We start from the raw sequence: 16,610 nt of genomic DNA, 5'->3' as shown, positions 1-16,610 counted from the left end.
CGACTCTTTAGCTATAACCCCCACTGAGGCCAATGACGGCCGTGAAGGTTTTGTTTTGTTGAACGTGTTGCGATACATTCTTTGAGGGTGTAGCATTCAGTCCGTTCATTTGCAGGCGGTAATTCTTGTTCGATGACGCAGAATTTTTCCTGATTCATCATGTTTGTTATCTCACCTGACAGTCGCATTTTGTCCTCGTGAATTGAGCGTCATTCTTGAGTCTATTGAAAGCTAACTTAAGATTCATTTTGAACAGAGTTAACTCTTGATCAAAATGGAGAGTGTGCGGTTGTATGTGCATTGCGTTAGATTATTAATTAATGACTGTTTTGATACTTATGATGCTGCTGAGACTGTTGCTGCAACAACTGTTATAGTCCTATCATTACTATGGCTGACAAATTTCATCTTTCAGGAAGAAAGTAAGTGCGGAAAATCACACATTTAATCTCTTACTTCCGAGATGATCTTAGATTTTTCCTTTGTCATTCTATTAATAGTATCAAGTGTGTTCATTTCCGTCTTTAAGAGTTGTTCAACAGGTAGTCTAAATTTTATTTTAAAGGCTTATACTCGAGAGCAAAGAAGCTGATATTTCGTATTGCCAGGAAAATTCCTGCTGTATCACTCAAAATTGAGTGTGAGAAGAAAAAAGCCACCAATGATTTCCAAACAAATATGATGCGTTTACATGAAGGAAGGCCCTACGTGACATCTCTCCCAAAAAAAGGCTGGAAACGAGAGCGGATACTTGAAGAAGTGAAGAGTAACTTGAAGCTAGGTATTTATATTGACGAATATGATTAGAATTTCTTCAAGGTTAACAAGTCTCTTTGGTATACGTTAAGAATGATTCTTTTACATGCATTTTCAGGTCATTACAAATGGGATAAGGGATTTGTTTCTGGTTGTGTGTACAATTTCGACGATGAATTGGTTCAAGTACTTACAGATGTATATGGGCTCGCGTCATATACCAATCCTTTGCACCCGGATATTTTTCCTGGGGTATGCAAAATGGAAGCAGAAGTTGTGAGAATGACTCTTAATCTTTTTCATGGGAGTGAAGAAGCCTGTGGAACAGTAATTTTTCTTTTTTCCTTGCATCTCTAATGTTTGAAGTACTGAGCAACCGTCAGTTTGGATTTTCTCTTCATATTTTGTCACCGAAGTTGAAATTGTTAATCTTTCGATCTTCATTTGGCAGATGACATCTGGAGGGACCGAGTCAATATTGATGGCATGTAAAGCATACAGAGATTATGCTGTAGAAGAAAGAGGAATTACACATCCAGAAATGGTTATCCCTGTCACAGCTCATCCAGCATTTGACAAGGCCGCTGCTTATTTTGGGTTGCGGATTAAACATGTACCTGTTCACCCAGAAACCACAACTGTAGATTTAAAAGCTATGAAAAGATATATTAATAGTAATACATGTATGGTAAGTTTTTTTACTTAGTACTTACTCTCTTACACTGTTATTAATTCCCTTGGATTCATCATCCATATTTAATGTGTACCTCAACTTCAATTGCATGGCTGCTCTCAGATATCAGTCATCAAAATTTTCCGGCATAAATTTTCATGAGCTTTAGGCACATTTTTCTAGTAATAAATGCACAGTCAGTGAAAGTGACGAATCCAACGCTTGGATTCAGTCAATGTATTTGTGCTTTAGTCGAATACTCAGACCTATGCAAATCTACTTATATTGTTTTCAACTAAGGTCTATAGAAAACTAATTACCTCCTAATTTGATGTGGTGTAAAGTTATGGTTATCTACTGAAATATTCTATAGTTAAATTATATATTAATGCTATGTCATACTTGTAAAGTTGGGAAATGAATATATTTTATGAAATAACTCATATTATAAAGATTCAGGGCATCCCTTTTTCATTATTTCCACCCTTACATGCCATTAATGCTGCTTTATGTTATGTATTGGTTTTGAGGCAATTCTAGTCTGTCCTAACTGCCAAGGCTTATGCTATTTCATAGTTGTGGGAATGAAGTATCGAGTCTTTTAAGTCACAGCAAAAGATACTTTAATCTTTTGAGACTAGAGATTAAAGACCAGCTTGGTGACTCCTTCTGAAAACTCAACAGCTTCCTTGCTGGTCAATCTTTTTTTGTCCAGTCAAGAAGAAATTGTGGCTGTCGACGAGTCCTTTGCAGGACTTCTGGAAAAGCACTACAGAGAAGGGAAATAAATGGCACTGGAAAACTGCTGGAATAAATGTTTTAGTATAGAAGGTGGTTATGTTGAAAAATAAAATTTTTTGAAAAAATATATTGCCATTTTCATCATCAGGCCCATAACTTCTCAGATCACCCTTATAGTTCCTCACAATCTAAAAACTTAGACTTAGCAAAAAAATCACATAGAGCGTTAAAAGGAATAAATCAAGGGCTCGTCAGGCTTAGCTCTGGATAGGGATGTCTAACGATATAGAAACATATGTTCAGTCATGGTCTGTCGTACAGTCATCACCTTTCACTGTACCTTGTGAAAAATACTAAATAAATCAATCCAAACTACTTGTCTACAGCTCTCAGTCCCAAAATTTACCAAAATATGTGACTTCCAATATAAGACTAAAAAGACAAAACATCTCACTTATTCAGTCTAAGTGAATGCCTGAAAATGCACTTCCTACAGAAAAAGCAATACCAAGAAACTGCAGATTGAGGTGAATAAGTATATTCAGCACTTTTGCAACATAGGAACACTCCGAAATCTAATATGTGAGTTCCATTTCATAATTACCAATGTCAAGATCCTTGAGGTCAATAATTCTGACTTTTAAATTATTAAAACTGAAGGTAACATGCTGAGGAAAGGAAACAATAACCAATGAAAAGAAAGTTGAAGAGAACTTTTATAGCATTGAAGAATGAATTAACCTGGATTATGGATTTGTATTCTGAGTTAGAAAAAATCAACTGCTGTTCTCAAACTGAGGATCAGTGTGATAAGAGAGAGAGTAGAGCTCACACACTGCTAAGCCCAATGGCATGTGAAATTCACCTATCAGGGTCGGCGGGACTTCCCAGTAAACTAGGAGACTTGCCAATCATCACTTTAATGAAAGGAATGCAGAGGATGTAGTGTTACAAGCAGAATGTAGTTAAGTTAAGAATACAAAGTAACTTTCCACTGTTCTTTATTAGCGTACAACCGGTTTCAACGCTCAAGCGTCATCATCAGGTCTCCAGGTTTCCACAAGGTTGAGCCAGAAACAATTGAATATTTTCAGAATGTAGTTCATCAGAATTTGTGAAATTGGATCATTATTGATTTTTCAGTTAGCTGGATCAGCTCCTAACTTTCCCTATGGCACAATTGATCCTATTGAAGATATTGCTGCTTTAGGGAGGAAGTATAATATCCCAGTTCATGTTGATTCTTGCCTTGGAGGGTTCATAACTGCATTCATGGACAAAGCAGGATTCTCTCACCCACCTTATGATTTCTCCATTGCTGGTGTTACCAGTATATCAGCTGATACGCACAAGGTTTGTAAATTGAGGCATATGCTAATACCTGTAATTCCTAAATTGGACATGCTGTAATTTTTTATGGTTAAATCTTACTTTTCAGTATGGTTTTGCTCCTAAGGGATCTTCAGTTGTAATGTATTCTGAAAAGAAGTTCCTCCATCATCAGTATTGTGTATTTCCAGATTGGCCAGGAGGTGTTTATGGATCACCTACTGTCAATGGATCACGAGCAGGAGGTTAGTAAACTTTGAATTTGTAGTGTTATTTTAATGAGTTGTAAATGTTTTTGATGGCTGTGTCCAGCTATTGATGTGGAACATTACCTCCAAGCTATATGAGCAGTTAAAATGCTGTGGCTTTTCTACATTAGCTGATTGCTTAAACATCAGTCTAAACCAAAACACAGAAAGCACCTGAGTATGTATGAGGAAAAAATTCTGTACCAAGGTACAAAGGACATAGTCATCATCTTGTTAAAGGCAAGGATATAAAATCATGAATGCAGAAGATCAGCTGGCTGCTGAATGGGGCCAGAATAGTATATGACTGGGTGCACCATATGATGATGATATCAGTTTACAGGTCGGTCTGAAAAGTAGTGTGACTTATTTTTTCCCGGATAGAGGGATGGATGGGTGGTGGTTTCTTTGCCTGGGTTTAAGTGAGGGAAGTCTCACGAAGGGCTGGAGGCCAGCTGCAGTTGGCTCCCAACCTTTGTGGAGTGTGGATGGTTTGTGTGTGAAACCTCTATAACATGACCTTGTTATGCTAATATGCACAAGTAATTCTAAAAGTTCAATACAAAACTAAATGTGTGTTTTGGAATGGTATAATTCAAATGGTGAAGTGTGAGAACTCTCTTTCCTTTTTGTTCCCTCACGCACCATATCCCCTCTTTTACTCCTCCCATCCGGGTTGCCATGGGAGAGAAATTTCATCAGGTAATTAATTGACATTTTAGTTGTAAAAACTGAAGGAGATATTGAGAATATGCTAAAAATTTTGAAGGAAATTATGGCAAAGGAATATAAAATGAAGATCATTAAAGATAAAACCAAACTGTGAGTGTGTGTGACCGACAATTAAATGCCTGTTCACAAATGTAATAATGAATGAACAAGCATTTGATCAGGTTAATGAATTTACTAATCTGAAAAATAGAATCACTAAAGATTTAATGAATATATTAATCTGGGAAACAGAATCACCAAAGATAAGAGAAGAAAGAAAGAAATAGCAAGTAAGATAAGATAGTTAAAGATAGCATTTAATGCCTCTTACCTAAAAACAACATCGGTACAAGGACAAGATTTTGTAGAAACTGGTGAGAAAATTTTCCTTAATGGGTATGAAACCTGGAATATAGGGATGGAGGAGAAAAGGAGACAAGAAGTTCAAAGAGTGATGGTTTATGAGAATACTTGAGATCAGTTGAAAAGACAATGACAAAGAAATTTATCAGAAGGTAAAGGAAAATACTTCCGTCTTGAGAAGCTTAAGGAAGAGGATGAAAAGACTTAGAGGTCAAAGTATTCTATGTCATGAGAGCTTGATTAAGGCAACTTCAGGGGGAAAAACTGTTAAGAAAGACCCAGTCTTAGATATAAGTGAAAAATAATGGCTGATGCTAACTGTACCAATTATACGGAGATGAAAAGAAGATTAAGGGAGAGAGCAGACTAGAAAACTGTTGAGAACATGTCTGATGACTGTGCTCTTAAGAAAACATTTTCCCTCTGGTTGGGGGTCGGGTGAATGTTAAAGGGGAGATAAAGGGAAGAGGAGTATAGTTTGGATGGTAATGGGAGTTAAATAGAAGCTGTGGAAGAACACTGAGATGGTTGGAGAACCAAGGTATGACCAAAAGGGAGTATTCAAGTGTGGTGTTTGCAATGAGGGTTATAGGGGACTGAAAAAGAGAAGATAATTTAAGAGGTCATGTAGAATAATTGGGTAGACAGAATCAAAGCTCCATCATGTTACCTCGCCAATTGCCCAAACCCCTTCTTCTCTCAGAGTCAAAACTAAAGAATACCAAAATACTCTTGACCTTATAGAAGAAATATAGTGAGAAGGCTCATATGTTACCTGTCTCATCTGTCTAAATGTAAATTTCCTTGAAAAATGCTATGCTTGTCAATTGTAGCTTGCTTGTGGCCCTATCATTGAATTTGAGGATTTTTGTAGGCATAACTTATTTTCTTAACTCTCAGAAAGGGTACACATTTATGTGCGGTGTAATGATCTGAAGAAGTATCACTTGTCTGGAAAATGTGGGTGTGGGAGTTTGCGTTTGCATTAAAATTTTTTGCTTATGTTTGTGTTTAAAAAAAATGTTTGTGGCAGAGGTTTTGCTTTTGTTGCTTTCAAATGGATCACCAAGTTTTACTATGTTCGGTATCATCTTTCAAAATTGGAATGTTTAAATTGCTAAGTGTAATTACAGTTTTAAAAAGAGGGAGAATGATATTTGTTCATACTGATTTCTACTTCAAGCCTGCCCTATCATAAAAAGAGAATGATCATATAAAACCTTGTGTGACGTGATGCTCTGTACTTAAGCATATTGAGTGACCATACAGAAGAAATTTGTTCAGTTGACAGTAACAAAGTATCAATAAAAAAACTTTTGATTGTGATGTAAATCTGGCTATTAAATGTATCCTTTTAGTCTCTGAAATCCATCAAAACTCTCAGCATCTGTTTTGCTATAATTACATGATGAAATTTATCTTTACCAATAGGAATCATTGCTGCATGCTGGGCAACATTGATGCACTTTGGTGTTGAAGGCTATGCCAGTGCAACAAAGAAGATATTAACTACTGCTAAATACATTGAGGAAGGGTATGTTGGTTTCATTCAAGGCTATTTATGTTATGCTACTGATTCATTATTAGGAACTGAATAATGAATTTAAAAATGCCGTAAAAATAATTAGGCCAGAACTTAAGATACTCGTTACACTGAAGTTGCATCTGAATGTTGAAATTCCATGTTAAGCTTCTTGTGGCAGATTTTAATTATTTATTTATCTTTTACAAGGTATACACAAAGACAATGTTAGCTCAACCACTTTGTAATAGCTATAAAGTCGAATGTTAGCAATACATGTTGTGCTGTATACATATGCGTGGAAAGGATCTGAAATCATATAAAATGACTTTAATTTATGCTATGTCAGGGGTACTCAATGAATGCAGAAATGGGTTATTTGCAATTTCTCTGAGCTCTTGATTTGTCATCCATCTTTTCAGTCAAAATGTAATTATGTCACAATATCAGTTTTCAAAGTAATCAAATTTAAACGTATATAGGATTGGGGCAGAGAAATCTACAATTATTATTATGATATTCTACCATTCAAGATGATTTTTGGATGGACAAACACAGCAATGATAAGTTTCTTCACCTGTCTTAACAAAACAGAGCCTGGCATCTGACGCTATTTTGTTTGCCAAATTGAAGAATCATCCTTGGCAAACTTCCTTCCTTCATTGTGTCCAAAATGCCTATCTTATCCATACCCCTCTTTATTGCTTACCTAACATTCTCCCTTCCATCAGTCTTCAACATCACTTTGCCAATCAAAATTCTTTACATTCATCTGTATTGACTCCTTTGAACTTCTTCCAACAATTCCTTCTCCTCTCCTACCATACCTAACACTCCCTTATTTTGTCTTCCTTCCTGTCTTTTTTACCTGTTCAATCCCTCTCCACGGTCACATTTCAAAAGCCTTCAAATCTGCACCTATCATCTTGCTTCAACAATTATGTTTCCACACCTAACTAAACATTGCTCCTTATCAAAGTTTTAATGATTATTTTCATAAGATCCTTCCTCAATATCCCTGCCATAATTCCATCCTTTTTTTCGTGTGGAACTACAAAGTTAGTCCTTTCATTTATTTATAATGAATCGGTTTCATAAAGTTGCGCCAGAAACCATTTATTCCATCCTTCTTGTAAAAGCTTATGAGCCAAATGCAATTCATCTGTCCCAATGTCCACAGACAGTTCTATGTCCCAACAACTTAGACCATCTTGCTCCAAAACACTGCCAAGATTGGTAAACTGCTCCTCCTGCTATTTAGTTTTATCCATCCTACTTTAATGTTTTACTTAGCCTTCCTCTTTTTTTTAAAATCTCCTAATCTTTGTTTTTTTACATTGATTCTCATCCCATATCTCCCGCTAAAGTACTATTGTTAATGAACACGCCTGTGTTACCCTTCTTCTTAACAGTGCCCATTCTGACTCTCCATCTGCCACATGCTCCTGAGTAGTTAGGGAAACGTTCAGGTTGCAGATAAGTTGCCAATCCCTCCAGCCTGCTTCTTCTTTTTTTCTGTCATACATTCATAAATCCTATCCGACTCTCTCCTTAGTGAACTCAGACTGATCAACCCTTTGGTATTATTTCTCCTCATTCTCTTATTGTTGATCCCCAGTAACACTTCTGCTGCATGCAAAATCAACCTTATTTTTCTTTAGCCCTCACACGTGGCTACCTTTCCCTTTTTTGGGATGGAAACTAATGCTAATCTAAAATCTGATCGTAAAATAAATCTTCAGGACAAATTCCTCTCTTATAAATGCTATGAATTAGTCCATAAAAACTATTTCTCCCATATTTTCCTAAACCCTTAAGTAGTTCCATGAAAATATTATCTATCCTTTAGACTTCATGTGATTTCAATGCCATTCATGTCCCTTCTATCCTGTCACCTAGTAAGCCTAGACCTAACCCATCCTCATACATCATATTCTCTTTATGGGTCTTAAGATTACTGGCTTAATATCTTTACCTTACAGATTCTCAATGCATTTTTTATATTTTTCTTAAATCTTTCCTGGTTCCATTATTAATTTTCCTGAAGCATCTTTGATAGTGTGCACTGATTTTCCCTTGTCACTCCCTGACTGTGCTTTACCTTCTTGTATACTGCACCAATTTCACATTTCCTTTGTAAACATTCCATATCCTCACACCTATCATCCACCATGCTTCTTTCACCCTATTAGTTTTGTGCTTCAGTTCATTGTTATTTATCTTTATGTTACTGATTTGTGCCAAGCCTAGCCAAGCTTAAGTCTGCATTCCAAACCCCCATTGCCATCAAATATTTCCCTCGAGGAACACCCACATCTATTTTGTTTAAATAGCCATACCCTCTGTCCGTTATCCCTCCCTATTATTGCGGATATATGGCTATGGCCAAAAAGATGCCATAGATGACACAACTCTGGGATGATCTTCAACTGCCTGTGTTGATGACAACATTGATCGTGTGCGGTCCCTTGCCCTTACCAATTGTTGAAAAACTGTCCGAATGATGGCTGCTGAACTGAATTTAGGAAAACCAACAGTGCAAACTATTTTAACTGAACATGATAGATGGATCCTTCACCATGACAATGCACCTGCACATTCAGCATTGATTGTTCGCCAGTTTCTGGCAAAGAATTCAATCACCATCCTTGATCATCCTCCTTATTCGCCAGATCTCACTCCATGCGACTTTTTCCAATTCCCAAAATGGAAAAATGTGATGAGGGGACATCACTGGGAAGATGTGGTGGCATTAAAGCAAGAAATGATGAGAAAACTAAAAATCATAGCTGCCGAGGAGTTGCAAGGGTGCTTTAAACAGTGGAAAGAAGATGGAATAAGTGCATAGCAATGAATGGAGAGTACTTTGAAGGGGAAAAAATCATAATAGACTAAATTTTGCAAAATAAAGTTTTAATGGCCTCAGTTTGTGCATTTTTTGGACAGAGTAGTAAGGGTTAGCTTTTGAAAGTTTACATCTACTTTGCTCTATGATGGCTTTTTAACATGCCACATAAAATGAACCTTTTATTAATTATTTTATAGCTTAGTAACTCTCTAAATAAACTTCTGTTATCAACTTTATTAATTTAAAGGCTCATCCTAAAACAAATAGTTTGGTTTGAGATGCTCTTGAAATCTGATTTCAATTTTGGCTGAAAAACTTCCAACTCTTGTGGATTACTCCTTAAAACCAATATTTCATGTATTTACAGAGCTCTTATGAAATTCTTGGATACTGTTGAGTTTAGAAACAAGATAAGCTTTACTGGCTTTGAAGCCCAATAATAAAAGAAAACTTCCAATTGTTTGTTTCGACACCTTGGCAACTGCTTTAGTTCATGCAGACTTTTCTTGAATTTACAAACTTCTTCTGCTCTGAGTATATCCTTCTCTTTCTAGATACTTCTGCTCATACAGCAAAAATGCTAAATAGTTAACATATTGCTCCAAACTTCCTTACTGCCTTATTGCTATTGCTACCTTACTGAATATTTCCTTCTAGCCTAGGTCTTAATGGTGGCTAAATCCCCCGCCAGCTAGCATTGTTTTATATCTATGATGTTGTTTGGATTTGTTTTATCATGAAAAAATCGCTTGCTATTTTGGTAAGAATGTCTGCTTGTTTGGTTTTGTTTCAATGGATCCATTTCACCATCTAAGCTCTCTTCCATTTGGTACTCTCTTCAATGCTTAATGCATATTAATGTGTTTTATAATTTTCCATCTTGTTGATAAACCTTCCTGCTGTCATGATAGAATTATGGAGGGACTTCTGTTTTTTAAGCCATGAATGAAATTTAAGATGTTCTGATGGTAGCTGAGAATCTTCTTAATATTCAAGATCAGGGTCAGCTCCTGTTTCATACCCCATATTTTCTTCTTTCTGCTTTAATCATAATTCCTTCATCGCTTTATTCTTGCACCTTTTCTCAAAGCTCTTTATGTGGGTGTAAAATATTGGAATGGCAACTTGACCCTTCGCATTCTCTGGGCATTTCCTGTAATAGTATATCTCTGGAATAAGTAATGCTCTTCTCTGTCATGTATTCATCATTGCCCATCATCATCATATTCCTGAATGAATCCATTTATAGCCTTCTCGTCAATCTTATTGTTTTGGAATTGTAGTATGAATGTAACCAGCAGATTCAATGATACTCAATTATTTTATCCTGAATCTTTACCCAGAGCTCATTACACTGACATATCCTACTGTTGATTGTTCCCAGTTCAGTTTAGAATATACTCTGTAGGTCTACCTAAAATTCTCACGGACATTTTTTTTCCAGATTATGATACTAAAATGTCCTTGCCACCTTGTCAATTGAATAGTTTTCACACTCATCACCACTGCTCTGCTCAGGTGTACACAATGCTGATTAGTATTTGTGTGATCCCTTTCCTTTCTAGAACTTTCTGTCTTCTTTATTGCAAAATTATTCACCATTGTCACTCATTAGCTCCTTGATTCAATATCCTTTTATTTTTTTGGGTTTCCTCATCTGTTTTAGTATCATCTTGACTAGACTAGAATCTGTTTGTGATATGACTTTCATGTAGGTATCCTGAGAGTAAATTCGGGTATCCAAAATGTGACTTGAGTGTTGTAGTCTATCCAATGTAAAAGAGAGTACTATAAGGAAGTTGTCTCTCCAATCATACAGTATTACTCAGCCACAAATGAGTGAATTCTTGTAAAATGTTGGATTATCGGGTATGTACTTGCATGGTAAATATTTGATTTTTGAGAATAACTGAAGCAGAAAATCAAATAAAAATGTTTGATTGATAGGTCACTGGAGTTGTATGAATAGAATAGACTGTAAAAATTTCCATTGAAACTGCATGCCCTGAGCATGAGTATTCAACAGCTTTTCTGTCTGTATATGATGTCAAAATAATATTTTTGATGAAAGGTAAACATTATAAGGATTACCTAAGAATGATTAAAAACATTTCTAGGTTGAGAGAAATGGAAGAAATTTTCGTTTTTGGGAAACCTGGAGCATCCGTTATTGCCATTGGGTCAAATGTGTTCCACATCTACCTTCTTTCAGAAGGCCTCACCAAGAGAGGCTGGAATTTAAATCCATTGCAGTTTCCTTGTGGGTAAGTTATGGTGTTGGCATTTCAGATTTAGGTAGAAATACTGCAGATTTCTCAAGTAAGTAACCATAAATGTCTAATATGGAAATAACTAATAGTGTTAGAGGTAATTTATCTTTACTCTAGTAATAGAGTTATTCTTGAAAGTTATCCATTTTACTATTTCAAGTCTGTGATAACTGTTTTGTGCACCATTTCACAAAAACTGGACTCATGAAAATAGTGTCATAAACTTTGGCGTCTTTGGGGTCACACACCCAGAAAATACGTATGAACTGGGTGCTGATTGATAGTTAAAACAGAAGTTGGTTATATTACACTTATTGAATGCAGTCATTACCAAATGAAAAAAAAAATGAGTTTCCACCCAAATTCTATTCCAAGTTGGTTGAAAAAGTGGGCCTAATTGTTAGTACCAAAATTATTTTCACTGAAAGTTAAATGAATGTGATAAAAGTTTGTAGCCATGTAACCTTAAAAAGCGGGATTGCATTTGTGTTATAGTTTTAATTTTGAAGTCCAACTTACCTTTTAAGGAAGTTTAGGACATTACTTTGTGGTACATATTTATTGTCGACCGACAAACCTGTTAATTATTAAGTTTATGAGAGATTTGTTCATTGGTAACAATTTCAGAATCCACTTATGCATAACCTATATGCACACAGCAGATGGTGTTGCTGATCAATTTTTGTCTGACGTTCGCGAAGAAATAAAAATCATCATGAAAAATCCAAAGGCTGATGTTGCTGGAAAGGTTGGTACTTGTTTGACCTTATTGTGATTTAGGCTGTAGAATATTTTGTTTGTTGTTCATAAATTATTAAATTGGTGGATTGACTTCACATTTTAGTAATAAAATCATTTTTTGGTGAGGATAATTGTGATATTACCTACAGTGATAAAAAGCACAACTGTTCTTAATGTGAATTTAAATAGTAGATTGTAGTGAATGGAGGCACCTAGAGAGAGGTTATTGGAGGAGGAGGGTTTCCTGAGAAGGAAGTATATAATGGAGAGTGTAACCAAGGAATTACTGGTGGAGAATTATTCATTAAATTGAAGATTGATGGGAAAAGGGAAGAATATATGTCTGCAGAGATATAAAGATATGCGAAAGAACATTGCAACGAGATTATAGTTTCAGTTGTAGATGAATTTCAAAAAGGGTTTAAGTTAAAATTTTCATCTGCCCTTTGTCAAAAACTACAAAGACTGGCTTCTTTTTACTCAGTGTCACTGAAAATAATGACAAAATATTTGAACATGATATACAGAGCATATGTGAATCATTAGGCAATGGTATATTTAATAAGTGCCATGAAATTTTTATTTCATGTCTTGATGGTAAAGTAGGAAACTCCATTTATAACACTCTTGAAACTCCATTTATTCAGTGATCATTCATAATGGACAAAACTATAGTCTCCTGAAGTGCATGTACAGGGTGTGGCAACATGACTTCCTTTTTTATAAAGCGAAACCCCTTCAAAAAAGGAAGTTATGTTGCCACACCCAGTATAAGAGGTTGTTACCTAGGACAAGAGTCTTAAATATTTCGTAGAACCAGATCCAACATCTGCTAAAAATATATTTAATACCAGTAACATTATACATGCTGGTAGTAATATTATTGCTTAATAGGGGTGACAGCCAAGAGCTGAGGTAATATGTGTAATTAAGGATAGGTTTGTGATTTGCTAGAGGTAAGGTTATGAAGAATTGGGTGAAGAATGAATGGAGAGGAACCCAGAATCAGCTTAAGCCTAATGTTCATGAAAGGCATCCAGGAGTTCACTGCTTTAAGTAGGAATTAAGATACCTCTGAAAAATTCTACCAGGATTCCAATTGGGGCCATTGGAGTGGGAAGTCACACAAACCATTGTACCAATCCAGTCCCCTCACATCTCAGTGATAGTGTGTGAATAATCGCTGTTAGGTCAGGTAGAGCAACAACTGTGGATGAGAGGGATGGGAAGAATATTATGCTGAAGGTCACTTAAAGTGATGCCTATTGTGAAAATATTAATATACTCATTATTCATATTAAATGTAAGATCAAAACCAGTACCTGGAGCAAAAGAGCTGGGAGCTGATATCAAGATCTTGTTTTCATGAATAATTTTAATTTTTTTCCAGATGGCTATTTATGGAATGGCTCAGAGTATACCAGATCGATCCGTGGTTGGTGATTTTACCCGCTTCTTTCTTGATGCCATGTACATCACCAAAGGAAGAGATGATCAGTTTTTGAAAAATGGTTTTACATAAGCCTGTTCTGAGTTGCGTGGGATTGAGTCAATAATACTTTTGGAAGTTGTACAGTTTTATTGCATAATGTGATATTAAGGCCTGATCTCAAGCCTTTGGGATTAATTTTAGAATGTGTGTAAATGGTATGTACATTACTGTATAAACAGGGCCCAATCATTTTGGCAATGTCATACTTTTAAGGCATTCAAAATTCTTGTTGTGACAAAGTAGGGACAAGAAGTATATACATTTTGCTATCGGTGTATTTTTTTAAAGAGCTTTAAATCGTAAGTTATTTGAAGTATAAATTATTCTGTAAGTATACTAATTGCCACAGAAATATGTCATGTAATGGGAGCATGGTAAAGTCATGTAGCATAACTCCTTGGGTGTGAATTTATAGTGATACTTGTATTTTCCTATCCATGTGGAATCAGAATCAATTGAAGTGAAGTGAATGCACAACTTAGGAATATGCCCTTCTTGGAAATTATTTTCTCATATGTCACCAAATGTTTAAACTCAATGCGGTAAAAATTTTGTAAGTGAAGTAAAAAGGACTAGAATTTAGATTATCAGTGCTTAAATATTTAGTTATTTCATGAATTACCCATTTATTGTTGTGGAAGTTCATTTTACGGTCTCTTAGTAGTGTAACATCACAAAAAACAATATGGCATAATGTTTGAAAGAAAGTATGCATTATGATTTTATTGTATGAGGGAAAGATCAGATTGTTTATTGTTGTGGAAGTTCATTTTACGGTCTCTTAGTAGTGTAACATCACAAAAAACAATATGGCATAATGTTTGAAAGAAAGTATGCATTATGATTTTATTGTATGAGGGAAAGATCAGATTGTAATGTTACCATGAAGGTTTTGTTACTGAGAAATGTTACCAAAATGTATCTAGTCCTGCTATCATGTCGTTGGGAATCCTGGAAGTAGAGAGAGAGTCTTGAAGTTTTAAGCATTTAAGGAGGTGCTAAATTATTGGCTACAGACTATTTGCTACTTGTGTTATATGCATGGAGTGTGACTAAAATCTTTATTTGATTTCTTAATTGTAATTTTCATTTTGCATCAGTATTGCTAAATGTCACTTTGACTAGAAGAGGGAACAGTAGTACTATTTACTTGTTTTGCCCCATCAATAAGTTTTTACATGGTAAAAAGTTGTTATCAATACTTGATATAAATATGGTATCCCTAAATGGCAGTCTATATCCTGTGGTGTGTGTCACAATCATTGATCCGATTGATGGATGAATACCCAAAAAAGTTTAAGCAAAGCTTGTATTGAACTTTCGAAAGAAAATCAGCATCGCAAAAAACAAGCCTACATAATTATTTGGCCAATTTGTGTCTCAAGTCGTCCCTTGTAAATGATTATGAAGATAAATATATGATATAAGTTCCACTGTATCAGCTGTTTATTCAACAAGATGGTTAATTATGTGCAATATGCTAGAACCCATCATTTTTCTCCGAGGCACATTACTTTTAAAAAGCAGCTTAATTATTATTTAAAGGTTCGTTTCCAGTGTTGTACCAAAGTTTTACTTACTGATACATATATTTTTTTAGGAAAATGAATATTGTATGTATTGCTATGTATGCTTCTGTAGCCTTTGGGCTTTGGATAAAATTTACTGTAATGAGACACCTCAATGATGTTTTTGTGCTAATATTCTTCTCCACCATGAATTTAATTTGAGAGTTGCTGAGTCAGATGAAGGCAGCTCACCATTTCATACCTTTGTGCTAATTTCATCATTTGGAGGCATTTACTGTAATTTACATCAAATAAGACTATTTCTATTGAAGTAAAAGAAAATTGGTTATTCACACATTATTGCATTGACTCATCCATATAAATTACATTTTCAATCTGGTGGTAGACTAATGAGGAAAAACGGTGTATCTAAAAAGGGCATCTCCCGCAGTTTCTTTGGAAAGGCTTGCTAATTTATGTTAGCAATTTTTGGTAAAATATGATATGCCTTAGTTCAGGATGAGCTCTACATTTGTCCATCAAAACCAACTTGCTTGCAAACTTGAAGATTGCTGGCAGTATTTTTTTATTTGTCATATTGTAACTTGTATTAACAACACCAAAAAAATTAGTTTTATCATTTTATCCCAAAATATGGTTTATAGAGTAAAACAAGCTATGATAACAATTTTGTTCTTATCTAATCCAAAATGTTTGATGTGTACATTTGAAACTTTTAATAGTATTAAGTGATATCATTTATAGCTACCAGTGATTGTGTTTTAGCTTTATCCCAGTTTGTTGATCTTGAATGCTCTCAGACATAGCAATAGAATTTACAGAGGCAAGAAGTTTTTATGTATTGCGTATCTTTAAATATAATTTAAGAAATTTCTTGCTTTAAGTTCAGACTTATGAAAACCTGAATATGAGTCGCAGGTAAATCACAGAATAAGTTAACTCTGTCTGAGTCATTAATTGAAAACGTATAGAGTGAGCAAAAATTGATGGTTTTACTTAATACATACTCTAGTTGAACTACTCCCTGAAATGATTTTCATTGAATTTCTTAACTTTTTCATTGTTCCATTTACATTATTTATATTGTAACTCTTATGCATTATCTTTTCTTCAGTGCATGAGATCTACATTGCTTCTTAATTAAGGAATTTTATCATTTCAAAGTAAGAATTATAACATTCACTTTCATTTTTTAGACTTTCAAGAGACACTAATTTGAAAGAGTTGTGAAAGCAATTGAAATGTACATTCCTTATCAGCTAAATCAGCAATTTGTGGCCTGTGTAGCATTCAGTTATGTTGACACAAATTCCAAGACATCATTGGGATATTTTTTCGTTTATCAGATAATTATTTATGTATTGTTTATATACATAGAAAACAACAT

General features: G+C 35.0%; 1 protein-coding gene across 1 annotated transcript; it reads left to right on the top strand.

The window, feature by feature from the left end:
* Positions 1 to 12: 12 nt before the first annotated feature.
* Sply (Sphingosine-1-phosphate lyase) lies at positions 13 to 15,378 on the top strand. Its single transcript, XM_071584222.1, has 10 exons — positions 13 to 422; positions 566 to 781; positions 875 to 1,083; positions 1,208 to 1,444; positions 3,314 to 3,523; positions 3,609 to 3,744; positions 6,253 to 6,355; positions 11,309 to 11,455; positions 12,089 to 12,209; positions 13,593 to 15,378. The coding sequence occupies exons 1-10, from the start codon at positions 275 to 277 to the stop codon at positions 13,722 to 13,724; spliced, it is 1,659 nt and encodes a 552-aa protein (XP_071440323.1). The 5' UTR covers positions 13 to 274; the 3' UTR covers positions 13,725 to 15,378.
* The last annotated feature ends 1,232 nt before the right edge of the window (positions 15,379 to 16,610 follow it).

The sequence above is a fragment of the Hetaerina americana genome, unplaced genomic scaffold, assembly GCF_022747635.1.
Source record: "Hetaerina americana unplaced genomic scaffold, ioHetAmer1.1.p SCAF_17, whole genome shotgun sequence".
NCBI lineage: Eukaryota > Metazoa > Arthropoda > Insecta > Odonata > Calopterygidae > Hetaerina > Hetaerina americana.
Note: the sequence above shows the minus strand (reverse complement) of the source record. Positions and strands in the feature narration are given on the sequence as shown.

What these genes read in the sequence shown, in the direction of transcription:
- Sply (XM_071584222.1), top strand. Translation starts at nt 275, where the DNA reads ATGGAGAGTGTGCGGTTGTATGTGCATTGCGTTAGATTATTAATTAAT. An exon ending in TATCAGCTGATACGCACAAG is followed by an intron (nt 3,524 to 3,608) that starts GTTTGTAAATTG and finishes CTTACTTTTCAG; the next exon opens with TATGGTTTTGCTCCTAAGGG. An exon ending in CAATGGATCACGAGCAGGAG is followed by an intron (nt 3,745 to 6,252) that starts GTTAGTAAACTT and finishes CTTTACCAATAG; the next exon opens with GAATCATTGCTGCATGCTGG.